The sequence below is a fragment of the Pieris napi genome, chromosome 24 (genome assembly GCF_905475465.1).
Source record: "Pieris napi chromosome 24, ilPieNapi1.2, whole genome shotgun sequence".
NCBI classification, from domain to species: Eukaryota; Metazoa; Arthropoda; class Insecta; order Lepidoptera; family Pieridae; genus Pieris; species Pieris napi.
Genome location: NC_062257.1, coordinates 6,479,464 through 6,498,219, shown reverse-complemented (window position 1 = coordinate 6,498,219; position 18,756 = coordinate 6,479,464). Strand labels below are relative to the sequence as shown.

At 35.5% G+C, this 18,756-nt stretch overlaps 1 protein-coding gene across 4 annotated transcripts in view; it reads right to left on the bottom strand.

Moving 5' to 3' along the window:
- Nucleotides 1–18,756, bottom strand: part of LOC125061813 (rho GTPase-activating protein 6) — a 106,073-nt gene that overhangs the window by 18,695 nt on the left and 68,622 nt on the right. For all 4 annotated transcript variants that reach the window (XM_047667418.1, XM_047667416.1, XM_047667417.1 and 1 more), the window contains 2 exons: nt 14,491–14,604; nt 6,607–6,737 (listed from right to left, as the gene is read on the bottom strand). In XM_047667418.1, coding sequence (XP_047523374.1) covers nt 6,607–6,737; nt 14,491–14,604 — 245 coding nt within the window. The remainder of the gene's footprint in view (nt 1–6,606; nt 6,738–14,490; nt 14,605–18,756) is intronic.

Here is an 18,756-nt window from a genome sequence, read left to right as displayed (position 1 = left end):
AAAGAAAACGAAAGATTTAACTTTGTAAAATACATAATATTTTTTATATCTTAATATATATAAATTACGTGTCACGTTGTTTGTCCGCGATGGACTCCTAAACTACCGAACCGATATCAATCAAATTTGCACATCGTGTGCAGTTTGATCTAACTTACCTACTAAGATAGGATAGCTTACATCTCAATTTATACCCGCAATATTATTTTATTGCAAAATATTCGTTTATTATTTGATAGTCACAATTCTAACAGATGGCGCTGTGTTAAAAGTACCAACGTTTCACATAAGCCACAATTTAATGGCATAACCACCAAAAAAGCATGGTGGATTGGTGTTCTCCTGCCGTTTCTCTTGAATAGTTTACTACTATGTAATATAACAAAAATCTTAGCCACAGCAACGCTTGGCCGGTCTGCTAGTACTAATACATAATTAACATAACATAGTTTAGGTCTAGGCCTCAGATTTCTGTATCTGTTTAGATCATTTATCAAACTAATAGGAGAGTGGGTGATCATTCTCCTGTGGCTGACGCACGCCGTCAACTTTTTGGGTGTGAGGCAGTTTCCTGACGATGTTTTCCGTCGTACGAGCGAATCTTGAATGCGCTCCAAGAAAGTCCATTGGTGCACAGCCGGGGATCGAACCTACGACCTCAGGGATGAGAGTCGCACGCTGAAGCCACTAATCCAACACAGCTCTCAAGGCAGGTACATAATCAACTCTGAATCACCTGTCTTGTTATTTGAAACATAGAAACCAACTCATTATATACATAGAAAAATGTTCACCCGTTAGAAACGAATTGCTCTATTTCTGTACATAGCGTCATAGTATAAAATTATCATGGCCTTTTATTAAGGCCAGGTAACCAGATACGTGACGTCACGCTGACGTCATGTGACGTCAATTTTAGCCTATTCTATTATGTCTTAATTACACTAGCGGGTTAATTATTTAGTGAGCTTTATCCTTGGATTTAAATTTTATCTGCAGTGAGCAGTGTTAGCCTAATGGCTTCAAGATGCGCTCTCATCCCTGAGGTCGTAGGTTCGATCCCCGGCTGTGCACCAATGGATTTTCTTTCTATGTGCGCATTTAACATTCGCTCGAACGGTGAAGGATTCGTGTGGAAACCGACATGTCTTAGACCCAAAAAGTCGACGGCGTGTGTCGGGCACTGGAGGCTGATCACCTACTTGCTTATTATATTAAAAAATCGTCATGAAACAGATTTAGACATCTGAGGCCCAGACCTAAAGAGGTTGTAGCGCTACAGTTTTGTTTAATTTTATCAAAATATATAAAAAATGTATATATAACAAAATTAAACTGTAAATTGTTAACATTTACAAATTATTGTATGACTGACGACTCATCCGTCTAGTGGTTAGTACCCCTGACTGCGAAATCCATGGGTCCCGGGTTCGATCCTCGGCTGAGACGAACATCGATGTGATGAGCATTTGGTGTTGTCCTTGGTCTTGGGTGTTGAAATATGTATTTATATGTCTATCTATTTATAATATGTATGTATATCCGTTGCCTAGTACCCATAACACAAGCTTCACCAGCTTAGCATGGGACTAGGTCAATTGGTGTGAATTGTCTTTATAGAATTAAAAAATATATATATATATTTCACGTATTATTAAACATTCCAAATCAAGGGCGTAAATCAAGAACTGGCATCAAAATGCTCACAAAAATTGTGTCACGTCCATAACATTTGTACACGAGTGTACCTCGAACAGCTGGGTAGCTTGATAGCTTTTTTATGGACTTCCGTAAAGCGTTTCGTTATAACAAAAGTTTATGCAAACAATTCATCTTTCGTCAATAGTATATTTTAGTATCGAATCTTACAAGCCATTAGAATTACCAGGTCGCCTTCAAAAAACGTTATTTTTTTATCGAACGAGTAAAACGAGCCTACGTCTAAAGGCCGATTTACATTATCTTAGTGTTTAGGAGAGTGCTTTAGTACAACTTGAAAGGCAAGTTCTTTAGCGTAGCGTTTACTAAAGCAAGTAGCGTTTACATGTTTCAACTAAAGTACTATCCTAAAGCACTCTCCTAAACACTAAGATAATGTAAATCGGCCTTACTAGCTAGCTACTAGCTGATGTGGTCTCTGACAGAATGACCAGCGCTATGGAAAATTCTGCTCCTCCTGAGCCAGGGCCAATTACAGCCACAGCACACACGTATTACATTTGGAATAAACCGAATGGGGTTTTACAATTTTATTTTAAATATATATCTCTCATATTTTTTTATTTTTTTTATTTAACAAAAACTTGGCGATTAAAAAGAGTAGCGGAGAGTTTATTGCCAGTTCTTCTCTTCCGTTCTACGCCCTTGATTTGAGAACTGGCAGTAAATGTAAAATTAGAAGCATTTAATATGATTTTCTTTTCGACGTTTTTTTAATATATTTTATTATTAAGTACTTAAATGTCAACATTTCTTTAAGTCAGTTATAAGCTGTAATTCTTTCTTAATAAATAAATAAAGAAATGTATTATTATTATTATTTATATCCCCTTTATTAGATTACTTAATATCTATTGGACCCAGATTTAAGTAAGAGAAATTAAAACGTCAATAGGTTGTATAACAAATGTCTTTCCATCCATCACCAAACATGCAGATATATTGGAATTGGCTTGTGTCATATGACGCCCACTGGTCGTCTGTGATCGTGTCTGCCATCTCCAATACGTCTTTATGGATTGTTGATTGGTCTATTTCCGTCTCAAATGCAAATGTTTCCCTGTTCGTGTGTTTAGCCACTTGCTGTTTACGCACGGAATATTTAAAATTAGATTCGAATTTTGAAATAGGTAAAATAGCGCCGGGAAATTTACTTTAAAAGGTGTTCTAAATTTAAAATACATACCGCGAACTTCGTTTCATCTGAATATGATTTTTACTTATTTTATATTATGCCCTACTTTTTCAGTACATATTAATATATGAAACATTTTGCTATGTTACCCCATAGAGATAGGCTTGTCCGGAATATATCCAGCCTTAAATCCTTAGTATTAAATCAAACTCCAATTTTTCTTTACATAACAACCTTCATTAGAGTTTAAAGAATAAATAAATAAATACTCGATACAGTGTAGCCGTCTTCGAGTTTTGCGCTTAGCATTTGCGACTCTTTATTTGCGATAGTCAACTTTATAGTAAGCCTTTTTACACAGCTTTTATTACATTTCTTAAATTTATTAAAAGGCAGAGATAAAAGAGCCTCTGGGATTTTATTAAATAAAAGAATCCCTTTTCCCAAAAAAGAATTACTAACTTTATGCACTACGTGCGTATGTTGTATTCTAGTGAACTTATCACTATTTAGTAGTGATAAGTTTAGTAGTGATAAGTTTAGTAGTGATTAGTTTATGAAAATAAATATATTGTTCTTACAAACATCAATCACAATCACATTAATTAAACAGATTTTGAATATTACAAAGATGTTTTTAACTCGTAGAAAAGCTTTCAAACAGTATACAATATGTTTAATTCAGTCTTTGGATATTTGAAATAGACCCAGATTGATTATATTTTGTTTCACACTGTTGTTGTTAAAGCTCTTTTATCTAGAGCCAATGACCGCAATTTATATAAACTTTCAGTGCAGTAGTACCTAGTGGCTTCAGCGACCTTTCTCTGTAGGTTCGAACCCCGGCTGTGCACCAATGGACTTTTCTGTGTGCGCATTTAACACTCCCTCGTACGGTGAAGAAAAGCAAAGCAAAGCGGCCCAAAAACCGGAGTTTCAGACACAAAGTCTAGTAAAAACAAATGATCACGAAAGAGATATAAAAATCTGAGGCTTCGATCTAATAAAGTTCTAGCGCCACTGGACTGTTATATAAACGTTATTTAAAAAAATGAAAATGCGTTATAAAAACGATATAATTAAGTTAAAGCTCCAGATCCATGCAACTTCCTCACAATCGAGAGCCCGTGATATCGCAGCACAACCCACGAGGGGACTCTTTGTATTGAAGTCCAATGGGTCCGCCAAGCATCCTCGAATATACAATGCGATTACATGATTATGTAGGAATATGCAGATAACAGCAAGGTTACTAAAACAACTCAGCGAAAGGTATCCATAGAGTTGCTGAAAATGTTCACCGAGTCATCATCACAGTTTTATAAGTACGACACAATTAAAACTGAACTTTCTATAACTTTGTTGACTGTTTTACTTCGCGATTCACATGCATATATTCCATCCTTTGAGACTGATTAAAATTGGGGAGAATTTGTGATTTTCATAAGTGAATTTCATGAATAGATATTTGATAATTTGCTGACGCCAATTTCAATTCCTGGTGCAATTTAGTTTGGCGTCATTTTCGTATACTTTGCTGAAAACATGCTAAATATATGAAAAGTGACACAATTTACGAAAAACAGATGTTGCATGTGACCTACTTCGAAAGTATTGCAATACTGAGAGAATGCTTTGTTAATATAAAAAGATCTTTACTAATATATTTAACTGAGGCTGGAACAACCCGGACTACAGCCCCGGATCCTCGACAATAGAAAATATTTTAAATTACGACTACGTACGTACGTATATTTGATTGGTATAATCTCTAATATATAAAATTCTCGTGTCACAGTTTTCGTTGCCATACTCCTCCGAAACGGCTCGACCGATTCTGATGAAATTTTGTGTGCATATTGGTTATGTCTGAGAATCGGACAACATCTATTTTTCATCACCCTAAATGTTAAGGGTAGTCCACCCCCAAAAAATTTTTTTTTTAATTTTTGTTAAATTTTTTATTCTTTATTTTTTTATGATCTTATTTAAATAAAAAATGAATTAAAAAATACATAAGACCCCTTATTTTCACCCCTCTACGATGAACCCCTATTTTTTATTATAAATGATATAGATGGCAAAAGGACGTTTGCCGGATCAGCTAGTATATATATATATATATATATATATAATCACAATATAGGAAAGTGACACTATACTATGTAAATATTGAAATATGCAATTTGTAAAAAAAATCAATGGCGCTACAACCTTTTTAGGTCCGGGCCTCAAAACTCTGTATCTGTTTCACGATCATTTTGTAATCTTATAGGCAAGTCAATCAGCCTCCTGTAACTGACACAAGCCGTCTACTTTTGGGTCTAAGGCAAGCCGGTTTCCTTACGATGTTTTCCTTCACCTTTCGAACGTTAAATGCGCACATAGACAGAAAGTCCATTGGTGCACAGCCGGAGATCGAACCTACGACCTCAGGGATGAGAGTCACACGCTTATGCCACTAGGCCAACACTGCTCAATAATGCATTAATCTTTTCTTTGGATAAATACGAGTAGGTATTTTTCCAACAACGCTTTAATTCTGTTATGATTACTATTAAAATTACAACGTTTTGTTCGGGTAAACGTGTGTTTTTATATTAATCTTCAGTTGGATAGGCCCAGGTGCACTTTACGTGTCTTGGCTCACTCGCGCCAACTATTTCTGAACTTACAAATAGCAAATGCCAAACACCTATTTACTATTTAAATATCCATTTAATATTGTGAATTTTCTGTAATAGAACAAGTATATGCCAAAGTTTTAGTTTTATAAGCGTGACGATTACCTAAATAGTTTGAAAAATCCAAAAGTGCACGCCTCATAGCGGTCATTCACATTAAAACTCAAGTTAAAAAAAAAAACAAATAAATTATTATCTTTAAGTCTCACGCTACGAAGAATATTTAAACATACATATTTAGTGGCGCCATAACTCTAAGGTGAGGAACAGTCGTATTTTAGTTTTTTACAAATTATAATTAAACGACAGTACTTAGAACGCTAATATTAACTAGGAATCAGCCCAGGGTATAACTTTATATAATAAGGAAAAAGTATTCTAGTACGATAAATTTTTCGACCAATTTCTCTGCCAAATACATGGATCCATAAACACAGACTGACGGATGTCCAAGAATGATTGATTTTAATGTTATTATTTACTATGTTAAACAAAATAATTGTAAGAACTACCATAAAAAATACCATATGTGCTTGATAGATTATTTAACTCGATTTTAATGCACTCATATTATCCTGTAAGTGTTATATTAGTGAGAAAAAAGTCATTCAAGTTTCGAAAGACTGGGTTTTTTGACGTGTCGAGAGTAGAGCACTGCGAGGCGTGCAATAGGAGATATGCCCCGAGAGTAGCAGACACTTCAGCATAATAAGGACTTTTATGATCATCATGATTCAACTTGATACAAGTTTGAGAGTTGTTCCCACAGTAAAATAAAATATGTTTATTATGGAACATAAGATACAGGTATCACTTATTCCACGTCATTAAATTTGATTCTGTAGGCAACCGTTACAACGAGTTATAATTTCCAAAAAAAAATTATACATAGAAACACACGTACTGGAAAGCCTTAAGTTATGTTAAATTCTTGAAAGTCTCTGAAAAATTAGCCTAAACAAACAGTGGAAAAGTGCAACGCAAGGTGAAGAACAGTACAAAATTTTAGTGTAGATTGAAGTGTTCCGCGCATACTCCTACGGAAATCTAATTAAAGCTAAAACTTACATCATCTCCTTTCTCAAGTGTATTGAGAGAGGCGAGTGAAGCGCGTGATCCTGTGTGTTGTTGTCTTCTTAAGGCGCGTTCTGTCTCCACACATTGCGCCAGAGGGACTCCAAAAACGCTCCCAGTTGGTTCTGCGGAACGGAACTTTCATTTATTTTCTCTTCCACTATCAACATACACACACACTCACCTACACATACACAACACTCACATACACACACTCACACATACACACACACACCCTCACATACACACACTCACACATACACACACACACTCTCATACGCCCATACAACTTTACTTGTGCTATTTTGTACTAACTTCTAATTAGTTGACTGTTTTGTTTTTCTCTCTTTAATTAAAATGTTAATTTGTTTGCCTACCCATATATGTATGTACTTTTTGTGAACACTCAATATGACTTTGCTGTGGAGTGGAAGCCTGGTTATCCATATCACAGGTTCTTGCCTAGTTTGGAAAAGTCTCCCAATGCTTTTTCAATTGTTATCTTATTGTTGTTGTAAATGTTATATGGGAGAAAATAAAAATTATTCTTATTCTTAACTTATAATCAAGGCGTGGAGTTCATTGTTAAAGATTTAAGTTGGCGTCTGTCAGTGCTGGTGACCCTAGAGCTGGTGCTTTCTTCGTTCAACGAATTACTATCGCAATTCAGCGAGGAAATGCTGCCATTAAAGGTACACTGCCACAGGGATCATTATTAGTAGATATTGTTTTAATTTTCTATTAATGAATTATTATTATTTCTATGTTGGTTAAGAATCACTAAGTAGATAAACTAAAAGTAAAAAATAATATATTTTCCTTAGTAAGATTTGTGAGCTGCTACCTACCTCAATAAATAATTATATATAAACATCTCTTAACTGAAGGTCTGGTAATGTCTAAATAATGTTTAAACATTTTCCCACATTTAATGTTCTCGCCTATTTCATTAGAAAACGCATGGATAAAAATTACAAGAAATATATAAACTTAAAACCGTGTTATTCCAATACACAAATATACAGTTTTTACAATATACTTAAAATAGTAATAATAATAATTAAACTGCGCCAGATTTTGTGCTTTTCCGAGAGTGGTGAGACGTGGCTAACGTGAAGTACTGAGTACTATCAAGCGACCACAGCCACAGCCACGCATTCCAGGATTACGTGGGTGACTGATTCCTCTGCGCTGAAACAGTGTCTGCACATACTGCCTGTCGCGTCTAGGACAAACAGATGTTAATAAAGATGACAGTAGCCCTAATAAAATTCACGAATTTATCTCATTGCTTTGAGGATTTCAGTTCGTTGGAAAGCCACAGCCTTGCAATCCAGGACTACGAGGGTGACTGATTCCTCTGCGCTGAAACAGCCTCTGCACATACTGTCTGTCGCGTCAAGAAATAGAGTTTATTAAGAAGACAGAAGCCCTAATAAAACTCTGCGCTGAAACAGCCTCTGCACATACTGTCTGTCGCGTCAAGAGATAGAGTTTATTAAGAAGACAGAAGCCCTAATAAAACTTCACGGTGATATCTCACTGCTTCGAGGATTTCTGTTCGTTGGGAAGCCGCAGCCACGCATTCCAGGACTACGTGGGTGAATGATTCCTCTGCGCTGAAACAGCCTCTGGACATACAGTCTGTCGGGTCAAGAAAATAGAGCTTATTAAGAAGACAGTAACCCTAATAAAACTTTGCGCTAAAACAGCCTCTGCACATATTGTCCGTCGCGTCTAGCACAAACAGATGTTTATAAAGAAGATAATATATAGCCCTAATAAAACTTCACTGAGTCTGTCGCGCCAAGGACATAGAGTTTGTTAAGGAGACAGTGGCCCGTAATAAAATATAATCGCCCCATAACCCATTGGTCCAATTTCACGGAAGAGGTATCGCACGATCTAAAAGCGCGCTCGGCATTGTGCAAATTTAGCGCGCTCATAATAGTTCGACGCGAATAGACGGTGAGTATCACCTAGAAACTGTTATTACCCGTGAAAATATGTGATTACCGATTACAATAGCTATTTATTTAAACGGCAGGCCACACTGTAGGTCAAACTCTTCAGTAGAAACTAAAACTAAAAATACAATTCTACGTAAAATTTTGATGGTCCTTTAAACTTAAAAATTTTGGTGGTGACTTCTTAGACATAATATTTATTAGTAACTAAATACACACAGACAAACACACAAAATAATAATAGAAAAAAAAGGAATAAGGTACATTTTAAGTGTGTAATGTGTGTGTGTGTTGTAACTGGTCCTGGCTAAGCATTATCCTGTGGTGCAGACGTGTTCACAGGCGCTGATCATTCTGCCAGAGACCACAATAGTTAGTTTGCGGATTGACAGAAGAATGTTAGTGGATTTTGTTACCATTTTTGGTTTGAACCAGATGGAACGATCAAGTGAAAGACGCATCGCGACGCTGGACAGAAACCGGTGGAAACAGATAGTCCGCTCCAGGTGCTTCATTGCTGACCATTGAAGAGAGAGATAACACAAATGCATTTTAGTTAGTAAGTACAGCTGAAACGCTATTTTTAATACCAACATCGAAATCAAATAAAACAAAAAATGGTGCGTATACTTATGTATGCGCGTAAGAAGTTATACTTTTTTGGCTTTCTTTTTTTTTTAATATTAAATAATAAATATTTAGCGTTAATAATTTAACAATATTTAATATTTAGTATATTATTCAATTATTAATTAATATTAATAATAATAATTATTTATTATTTTATTATATTATTAATTCAATTTAATAACTTGGTATGTTTCATAACCTTTTAACTAAGTAACAATAGGTCTTTGTGAAAAAGCATTGCTAAATTTCTTTGAAAAAATAATTAAAACTCCTTTATTTGATTAAAAGGTACTACAAATGTCATTATGGTCATTCAAAATTCTTGGCATAGCTGCTAACGTCACGCATATTCTATTTCTTTTTACTCGTAGATTGTCTTATTCCCATCTCGCTCGCGCACGCTCGGCGCCCATACTGATAATTTTGTGTCACGGTGCGCGCGCATCGTAAAATTTCACTTTCATAAATTTTTCATAACGCGCCTAAAGAAGTATAACTTCAAAAAATATATTAAAAAAATACGCGTACCCTTGTCCCCCAGGACCGAAAAGCGTAGGCAAACTGCCTTACAATTTGCACGTGACTACCGTCATCTATTGTACTTAGATTACGGTTTGGTACACTACACTGCTACAGCTACTGCCTCGCAATTAGCGTTAGCGTGATCGTTCAGAAGTTATCAGTATGAGCCTGGAGAAACATGTCCAAACTGCAAAGCGACAAACCAACAGCAACCTTAAGGGGTTGTTATATTGAACGCGCGACTTAGCGGCCTGGCGGTACAGCTAACTCATAGAGCGTTTGTGTATAAATTTATATGCTTAAAAAAGGTGTTTTTTTATTGTAGCATTCGTCCGCAGTATCGCGTGGATTTCGTGTATTTTATTAAGATTTTTCCAACGTCTATAATCGTAGTTAATATTGAATTAAACTAAACCTTCAGTATTTGCTCTATTTATTAGTGAAAATTATTTGTATTTTAAGTATAATATATCTATGTAATATTTTTTTTAAATCAATCAGAAATGTTCATACAGTGACTATTTATTTGCTTTTTAACTAAAGAAAATAAAATAAAAGTAATCCTACATGGAAATCACATTTATATGTACAATATTTTTTTAATCAACAAGAAATCTTCTAACAGTAACTATTTATTTGCGCCCTAAACGAAAATTACGTTTATAAACACAAATTAATTTTATTAGGAACTCTAAAACTCTTTTGTTATTCTTTGCCAACATTCACGATATATTTTTATACTGTTTACTTGTATCACGGCCATTATATTAATACATTGATTATGGAAAAAGTAACTAAGTAGGTCAGGCTGTCAAGAATTTTGGGTCGTACCCGCACAATATCACTCGCCATCTCATTCTTTCACTTAACGTTTAATGTTTGTTTCTCTTTCGATCATTAACACAAATTATTTTCTGGAATTCAGCATTGTAAAATTCGTAACGATTTCGTGTGTCAGGTTTAATCGTCGAATCGTCGACAAACAGTCACTTTTCCGCTAAAACAGCCTTTAACTCTCTTCTTAAACACTCTCTTTAAAGATTCTAATATAGTCTTCACATATAATTATTTAACAAATGTAACAAAATATTGGAAACCTATTTTAAAAGAGTAAGTGTGTCTTACCCATTCTTCTCCACACGAAACTACCTTTTGGAAGGGGCAACTAGAATCTTCTTTGTATTTTTTTTGACGTTCAAAAGTGCCATTTTAAATGGTCTAATTGAAATAAATGATTTGACTTTGAAAGCATCAGCTACTGAATACTGGGCGTTGACATATCGAGTGACGATCAGTTTCGCGGTCATTTGGAAGAAAAGGCCATGTTTATCTCTAAGGGGCCATTCAAGTATTACGTAAGTACTACTTGAATGGCCCCTTAGAGATAAACAGGGGGTTCTTTGACTTTCTTATTTGGTGATTACGTCAAAAGTAATTATTTACTTGTATACACATTGTCTATGTTTGAAAATGAAATGCATTTTCGAAGATTCTTACAAAAAATTAATACGTTTATGTACTATTACTTTTGAGAGCTGTGATTACTTTTGCTGACAAGAGGAGGAGAAGGGGGGGGGGGGTCAAATTGCAGTAAATCTGCGTAGCAAGGGGAGACGGTACTTCACTCCGGGCCACCATAAAGCGCAAATTCGGCCCCACATGGAGTACTGTTCTCACCTCTTGGCGGGAGCTCCCCAGTAACAGCTCCTTTCTCCTTTCCTTCCAAAGACTCGCTGGCTTTTATCGTTTTAAATTGCAATAAGACACGATAAGGAAAACTGTCTACGGATTTTCCTATTTGTTGGCGAAAGTATGTATGACTAGAAACCAAAGAATTTGTCGATAATGTTAGGCGCCACGTACACACGCTATTATTAGACACACTTTGTATGTGAGCAGTGTCAGTCATCACATCTTGATATATGAAACAGTTCGAACGCACGTTTGTTGTAAAATTAGCTTTATTGTGCTATAAATAGAGTCGAAATTATAGAAATATGAAATTGGCGTTTTGTATGGGAGGAACAAAAATTAGATATTTTTAAATATTATATTTTTAATTAATAGTATGTACCATTGCTATCTGCACTTTTACCATATTATGGTAGTTCATTGATCCCTTAACTAAAAAAAACAAATGGGACGGGAATCAATAAAATCTTTGAAGGTGGTTTCGACTGCTACAGTTAAATTTTTTAGCGTAATTGTTTATTTATTTCGTAATCCTACAGCTAACATAAATTATATCTTAATATATATAAATTACGTGTCACGTTTTTTGTCCGATATGGACTCCTAAACTACCAAATTTGCAGACCGTGTGCAGTTTGATCTAACTTAAAAAATAGGATAGCTTAAATCTCAATTTATACTCGCAATATTATTTTATTGTAAAGTATTTGTTTATTATTTGATGGTCACAATTCTAACAGATGGCGTTGTGTTGAAAGTACCAACGTTTCACATAAGCTACAATTTAATGGCATAACCACCAAAAAAGAATGGTGGTCCCCATGACTGGTGTTCTCCTACCGTTTCCCTTGAATAGTTTGCTACTATGTAATATAACAAAAACCTTAGCCACAGCAACGCTTGGCCGGTCTGCTAGTATTCTTATAAAAAAAATATCAGATAAGTCCGCCCGTTTGCAACATGTATGTATTATTCAATTAGTGAATATTTGTGTTAGAAATCTGTTTTTATTAGAAAACCTTGGTTATAAAAATCGGACATAAGTTACGAGGTGGTAGTCGTTTAATAAATCAAAATGATCTATTAATTTAACCGAGCGACTGTACAGTGTTCGGATTTTATTGGTTTTCAAACGATATACGACTGTTTTAGTGGAAAATTTACAATTGTTTATTGTAAGAGGAAAATTTATGTCAATTTTCACTTATTGTGTTTCACTTCCAAATTGTGTTACGCTATAATAAAAAGACATTTATTTATAAAACAGAAGGAAAACAGGCTGTAGGCTCACCTGTTGTTAAGTCATACCGGCGCCCATGGACACTCAATGCCGGACGGCTCGAAAGTGCGTTGTCGGCCTATTAAGAATTGGTACGCTCTTTTCTTGAAAAGTCAAAAGTCAAAAATCATTTATTCATAACAACACAATGTACACTTATGAACTACAAAAAAGAAATATACATTAAATGCTTCTAATTATACATTTACTGCTAGTTCTCAAATAGGTGTAGAACGGAAGAGAAGAACTGGCAATAAACTCTCCGCCACTCTTTTTAATCGCCAAGTTTTTTGGTTTATACAACGTTTGTAAGGAGCTGCAACCATTTAACCATGTTCCACATGCCATCTTAAGTAATTAATAATAATAACATAAATTAAAAACAAAGAGTTGTCCTCTATCAGCAGGAGGCATGGTGAAATAGGAGCACGCACTTACATTCTCGTGGGAACAACACGCAAACACATAGTCGAAAGTTTTTTGGTTTATACAACGTTTGTAAGGAGCTGCAACCATTGGTTTGTAAATACTTCAGTGCGCAGCTGGTTTCAATAGTCAAAAGTCGAAAATCATTTATTCATATAGGTAACACAATGTACAATTATGAACACACTTCCACATAGTGTTGGTGCGGCAAAAACTTTTAAAAACGCTCAGTTGTGGAACGACGGACGGAACACTTAACAATGCTTTCTTTAAAATAGATCAGCCCACTTTGATGTGTTTAAATCGAATTCACCTCAGATGAAAAGTGGATCCTGTACTATAATCGGAAGCACCCATCGCAATGGCTGAAATCAGCTGAACCAGCCAAATCCTGCCCCAAGCGATAATTGACTCCGGAAACGTTACTTGTGAGTTGTGAGCGTTTGGTGGACTAGTGCCGGGGTACACTGCTTTAAGGCCTCCGAGGCGCAGTGGAGAGCTGGAGCATTGAGGTGCGCCGGCCCGTATTAGCAATTAGTATTAGCAATGCGTCATACTCGTGAACGTGTGCTACTTGTGGTGACTGGTCGTACTTGAATTCGTGTATGCGGTGATGTTAATTATTTCGAATTTCTGTGTTTGCGTGTTGTTCCCACGAGAATGTAAGTGCGTGCTCCTATTTCACCATGCCTCCTGCTGATAGAGGACAACTCTTTGTTTTTAATTTATGTTATTTTTATTAATTACTTAAGATGGCATGTGGAACATGGTTTAATTGTTGCAGCTCCTTACAAACGTTGTGTAAAAAAAAACATGGCGATTAAAAAGAGTGGCGGAGAGTTTATTGCCAGTTCTTCTCTTCCGTTCTACGCCCTTGATTTGAGAACTGGCACTAAATGTAAAATTAGAAGCATTTATATGTATTTCTTTACAGACAAGTCATAAGTGTACAAAGTGTTACCAATATGATTAAATGATTTTTGAATTTGAATTTGAATTTATGTAAAACATTGAATTAATGTAAGTATATCAATTTTTTTTCTGAAATGGATTACTTGTGATAAAATATACCTTGTAAATTTCAAAATCATGCTCTATATACATTTTCGTCATAAAAAGTGTCAAAAATGGCTATGTTTGGATTTATTTTCTATCGAGCGAAGTTATTTAAATCGTGTTTAATCTTTCAAAATGGATGCATAAACTACTCAACTCCACCATTTTATATGTATTCCTTTCGCCCCGCCCTACTTTAAGAAACGAAGACGAAAAATGGAAAGAAACAATGTACTTTTTTGGAGTTTGGCGACCAGATCTTCATTTATATGAAAAAGTATATTATATTTTACGTGGTAAAGGTACCTTTTTCCTTGTCAGCATCCTTCCGGCTCTGGTCAAAGAAGCCAGTGGTGAGGGCTTTCCTCTTGAGAAGGTACGCTCTCCGCTTCGGTTTTGTAGTCACTGCTGACGCGTTATCTGTGGATAATTTATATATTGTTAAATTACCGCTATCTGTTTACCAAAAACTGTCTGGAAACCGCAACTTCTCCCGCGTAATTTTTGACAAGATTTTCGGAGCTCAGATAGTACACTTTAAATCGTAAATCTACTCTTTATGGGTTTTGATTTGATAATTATGTGTGGCGCATCACATATAATTATCAAATCAATGTATACAAGATATTGTAAAAACTATTTTAAGAGTAAGTATGGAGTTTCTTGCCCATTATTCTCCACACGAAACTACCTTTTGGAAGAGACAACTAGAATCTTCTTTATATTTTATTTGACGTTCAAAGGTGCCATTTTAGGTGGTCTAATTGAAATAAATGACTTTGACTTGACTTGAATATTTAAGTAAAAATTAAGTAAAATAAATTTAATGATAACAAAAGTATATCTATAGTCCGATTGGACTTTCCACTACCAAGAGAGAGAAACCGCGGGGCATTGCTAGTATTTTATACATATAACCAGTCTATAATACATGTCAGATATCGGATTATCAAGAAATGTTCTGATTGAGTCAATAAACCACTGATTTATTGTTCCTTTGGTTAATCATTGTCCTCCTATTACTTTTAAGAATCATAATTTAATTTGATTCGATTTGTTTCGTTATTATTTAATTGTTTCATTGTTTGGAATTGTTACTTAGCGAATAAAAGTACCTATGCAAGCAGTGCAACTACCTCGAGTGACAGTATTTCTACGTCGTACATATTTACGATACAATAAGAGACACAAGAAAAATACTAATAACTTTTATTTAAATGTTAAATCTCGCGCCAAGTGTACGAGTAACTCATTAAACAAAAATTCGCAATTCGATATTTGTTTTGAACGAGTTTTATGACAAACTATTTTGGTACTTGATTTTTTTTCGAGGCCACGTGCAAATCGTAAACAATATCCACAACACCTGTAGGATACACGTACTTTTGATGAATCAATATATATATATATAATAATAATAGCGACCAATAACATTTGGTTATATAGACACATAAAACTAATAATAAAATAATATACATTGAAATAAATGACTAAACTTAACATAAACTAAAATATATCATTAAAAGGAGTCCCTTTAGGCAAGGTTCCGAAGATACTGGCAGCGTTCCCCCTTTGAATAGCTAGACTAATTCTTTGTCCGAGGTAGCTGCCAGATCTTCGGTCTCCTGTAATGTCGACTAACCTTTTTGAAATTTCTTTAAAAAGCCTTAAAGCGCTAGGACCCCACGGACCAAGGGTCTCGACACCGAATGGATATACATATATATGTATATACTGTGGTGTATCACTGCAGTACTTTTAATGATACTTCCATTAATTTTAGGTTGGCCGAACAGATAAATATACAATATATACAATATTCTTTATCTACATAATAATAATTTATTTTTAAAAAGAAAAAGGTGTACACACCCATACATACAATTATTTCATTTTACCTTATTACTACTAAGATTATTACAGAATTTCATTAATTGTAATATAATTATTTTTATCATTGTTATCGTTATTATATATTTTTGTTACTAATGGCTTCGAATCTCTTCGGATTAACCGTGGTAGGGACAAGAAAAAGATGGCGCGAACCGAAAAACGTGACGATTTGCTACAAAATTTCTCCCATACGTCGATAAAAAATTCATTCTAACGCCGATAAAGAAGTTTGACTTCAAAAAGCAACATGGCGCGTAACGGAAAAATGTGACGCGTAACGAAAAAATGTTACACTAAATTTTTTTCCAACCCCGATAAAGAAGTTTCACTTCACTTTCACTTTCACAGATGACAGTGGGACAGACAGACCGGTACTATCTATCATGCGCCTACTAACTAAAATGTTCTTTGATTAGTTGTGTATATTGCACCGCACTCCTACTTGTTGGAAGAAAGGTCACGTGATAGAAAATAATTACACATGCATCGCGACGTGTCACGAAGATAATGCAGAGGGGATAGATTATATTTAGAAAAGCGAATTCCGACATTCCTGCTGTTAAATGATACCTGTATAACCTGTAAATGTTTGTTTGGATTTCAAATGTTCTTGGCTATTTCAATTAGGGCAATTCTTGGAGATTTTAAGGGCTTCTTGGCTAAGAAATAGTTATTAATGATACTTTTTTATATACATAGGACCTCGTAGCCTATTAGACACTCGATCAGGCAGATGTCGCCAAGAAGCTACGCTGCAGGGGAGTGTCAAATCTCCTCTTTCCTAAGTAGGGACTTCTAGATGCTTGGCGTCTCCTGCCGGGCCCGAGAGACAATTACTCCGGAAATATCCTCATGATATTTATTGGCGAGTCGGAGCCCGCTGCCCGGCGGATCCACGTCACCTCTTATGCTGCAATTCTATGGCAGAACTTCTCCAGCTGCTATCTATGCTCGAGCAAGTCGGGATACCATCATGCCAGTCTCGAGCTCCAGATCGCACCTGACTCATTCGAAAGTGGGACAGTCACCAAGTAAAAGAACCACCGTTTGGTCGGTTCTTTGGTTCCAATCGCACGCGGGGCAAGTCTTCAGTTTGTGTATTGTCCAAAAGCCGAGCAGCTTGACAACTTGGCTTTTCGTAGAGATGTGGGGTAACTTCTACAGCATTTACCATGGAGGATGTTCAGAGAAGTTGTTCGGATTAATACCTGCAGCTGAGTTTCATCATCGGACGTTGAGGCAGAATACGAAATTCCACCCGTATCACCTCGGTGTCGTTGCACTACCTTTTTATGTCTGGGCCTCAGATTTATCTATCTGTTTCATTATCAATCAATCTAATAGGCAAGTAGGTGATCAGCTTTTGCCTGACACACGTCGTCGGGTCTAAGGCAAGCCGGTTTTCTCACGATGTTTTCCTTCACCATTCGAGCGAATGTTAAAGCGCGCATCGAACGAATTAATAACTAATAACTAATTCAATAAAAAATAGTATTTAACAGTTCTTAGAGTTATATTTTTTAATAGATTTTATTAGCAAAGCTACTGACATATTTTATTTGAAATAAAGGCGTCTAAAGACACATTATCAATCCATATTTCAGTGGTTATCATAACATTTCGACTTCACGCGCTTCAAACATATTTGATGGACATTCGTTAAATCATGTTGCCAACTCGATAAATGGTTACCGTACACAAGCAATTTTAATTTTATGTTTATACAATATTATCAGAACTTTATTTCGTTTTATTGTCACGATAAAATCTGCCGCTGGGCAGATTTGATTTATTACCTATTGGCCGTCATATTTAAAGGCCGGCAACGCGAGTCCTCTGACATTGAGAGTGTCAATTACGTAATATCAGATGAGCCTCCTGCCCGTTTGCCCTCTGTTCTATAAAAAAAATGGGCCGTGGGGTTCACGTACACATGTGCTGATTTATGTTGGAACCTGAGTACCAGTGACACCAGATCTGGCGTGTTCCTAGCTCAACGAATAACTATTGCAATACCATCCCTCTGCTAGAGGGAAATTTTGTGTTGTATTTATTTATGTTTTATTATAAATATTAATAGTACTTATAACCTAAGCTAATAAGATAGCTTAAATAAGATTCTATTACTATTTTATATTTATAAAACTACACTTTTTGTTTTACATCCATACTTTAGTAGGTATTTAAGACGTCTTTTAAACTACATATAATAATAAAAGTTGCAACTCATGATTTTATTTAAAAGTTGGTGATCAGCCTTCTGTGCCTGACATCAAATTTAAGCGGTCAATTTGCGATCCTATCCTCTCCTTACTAATGAAGATCTAAACTTAATTTCTTTATGTTCTTTGGACTTCGCTACTTAGTTTAATAAATAAAAACTCTAAATTGTAATCTTTAGCTGGTAGATAGTAAAAGTGACCCCAGAGCTGGGGGCTTTCCTCGCTCGTCAAGTATCGCAATAAAAATAAAATAAATCAGTGGCGATCCCGCCTTTTTTTAGGTCTAGATTCCTGTATCTGCATCATTATCATTTGGCAATCTAATAGGCAAGGTAATCAGCCTCCTGTTTCTGACACACGCCGTCGACTTATTGGGTCTAAGACAAGCCGGTTTCCACACGATGTTTTATCTTCATATTTCGAGCGAATGTTATAGAAGTTCATTGGTGCACAGCCG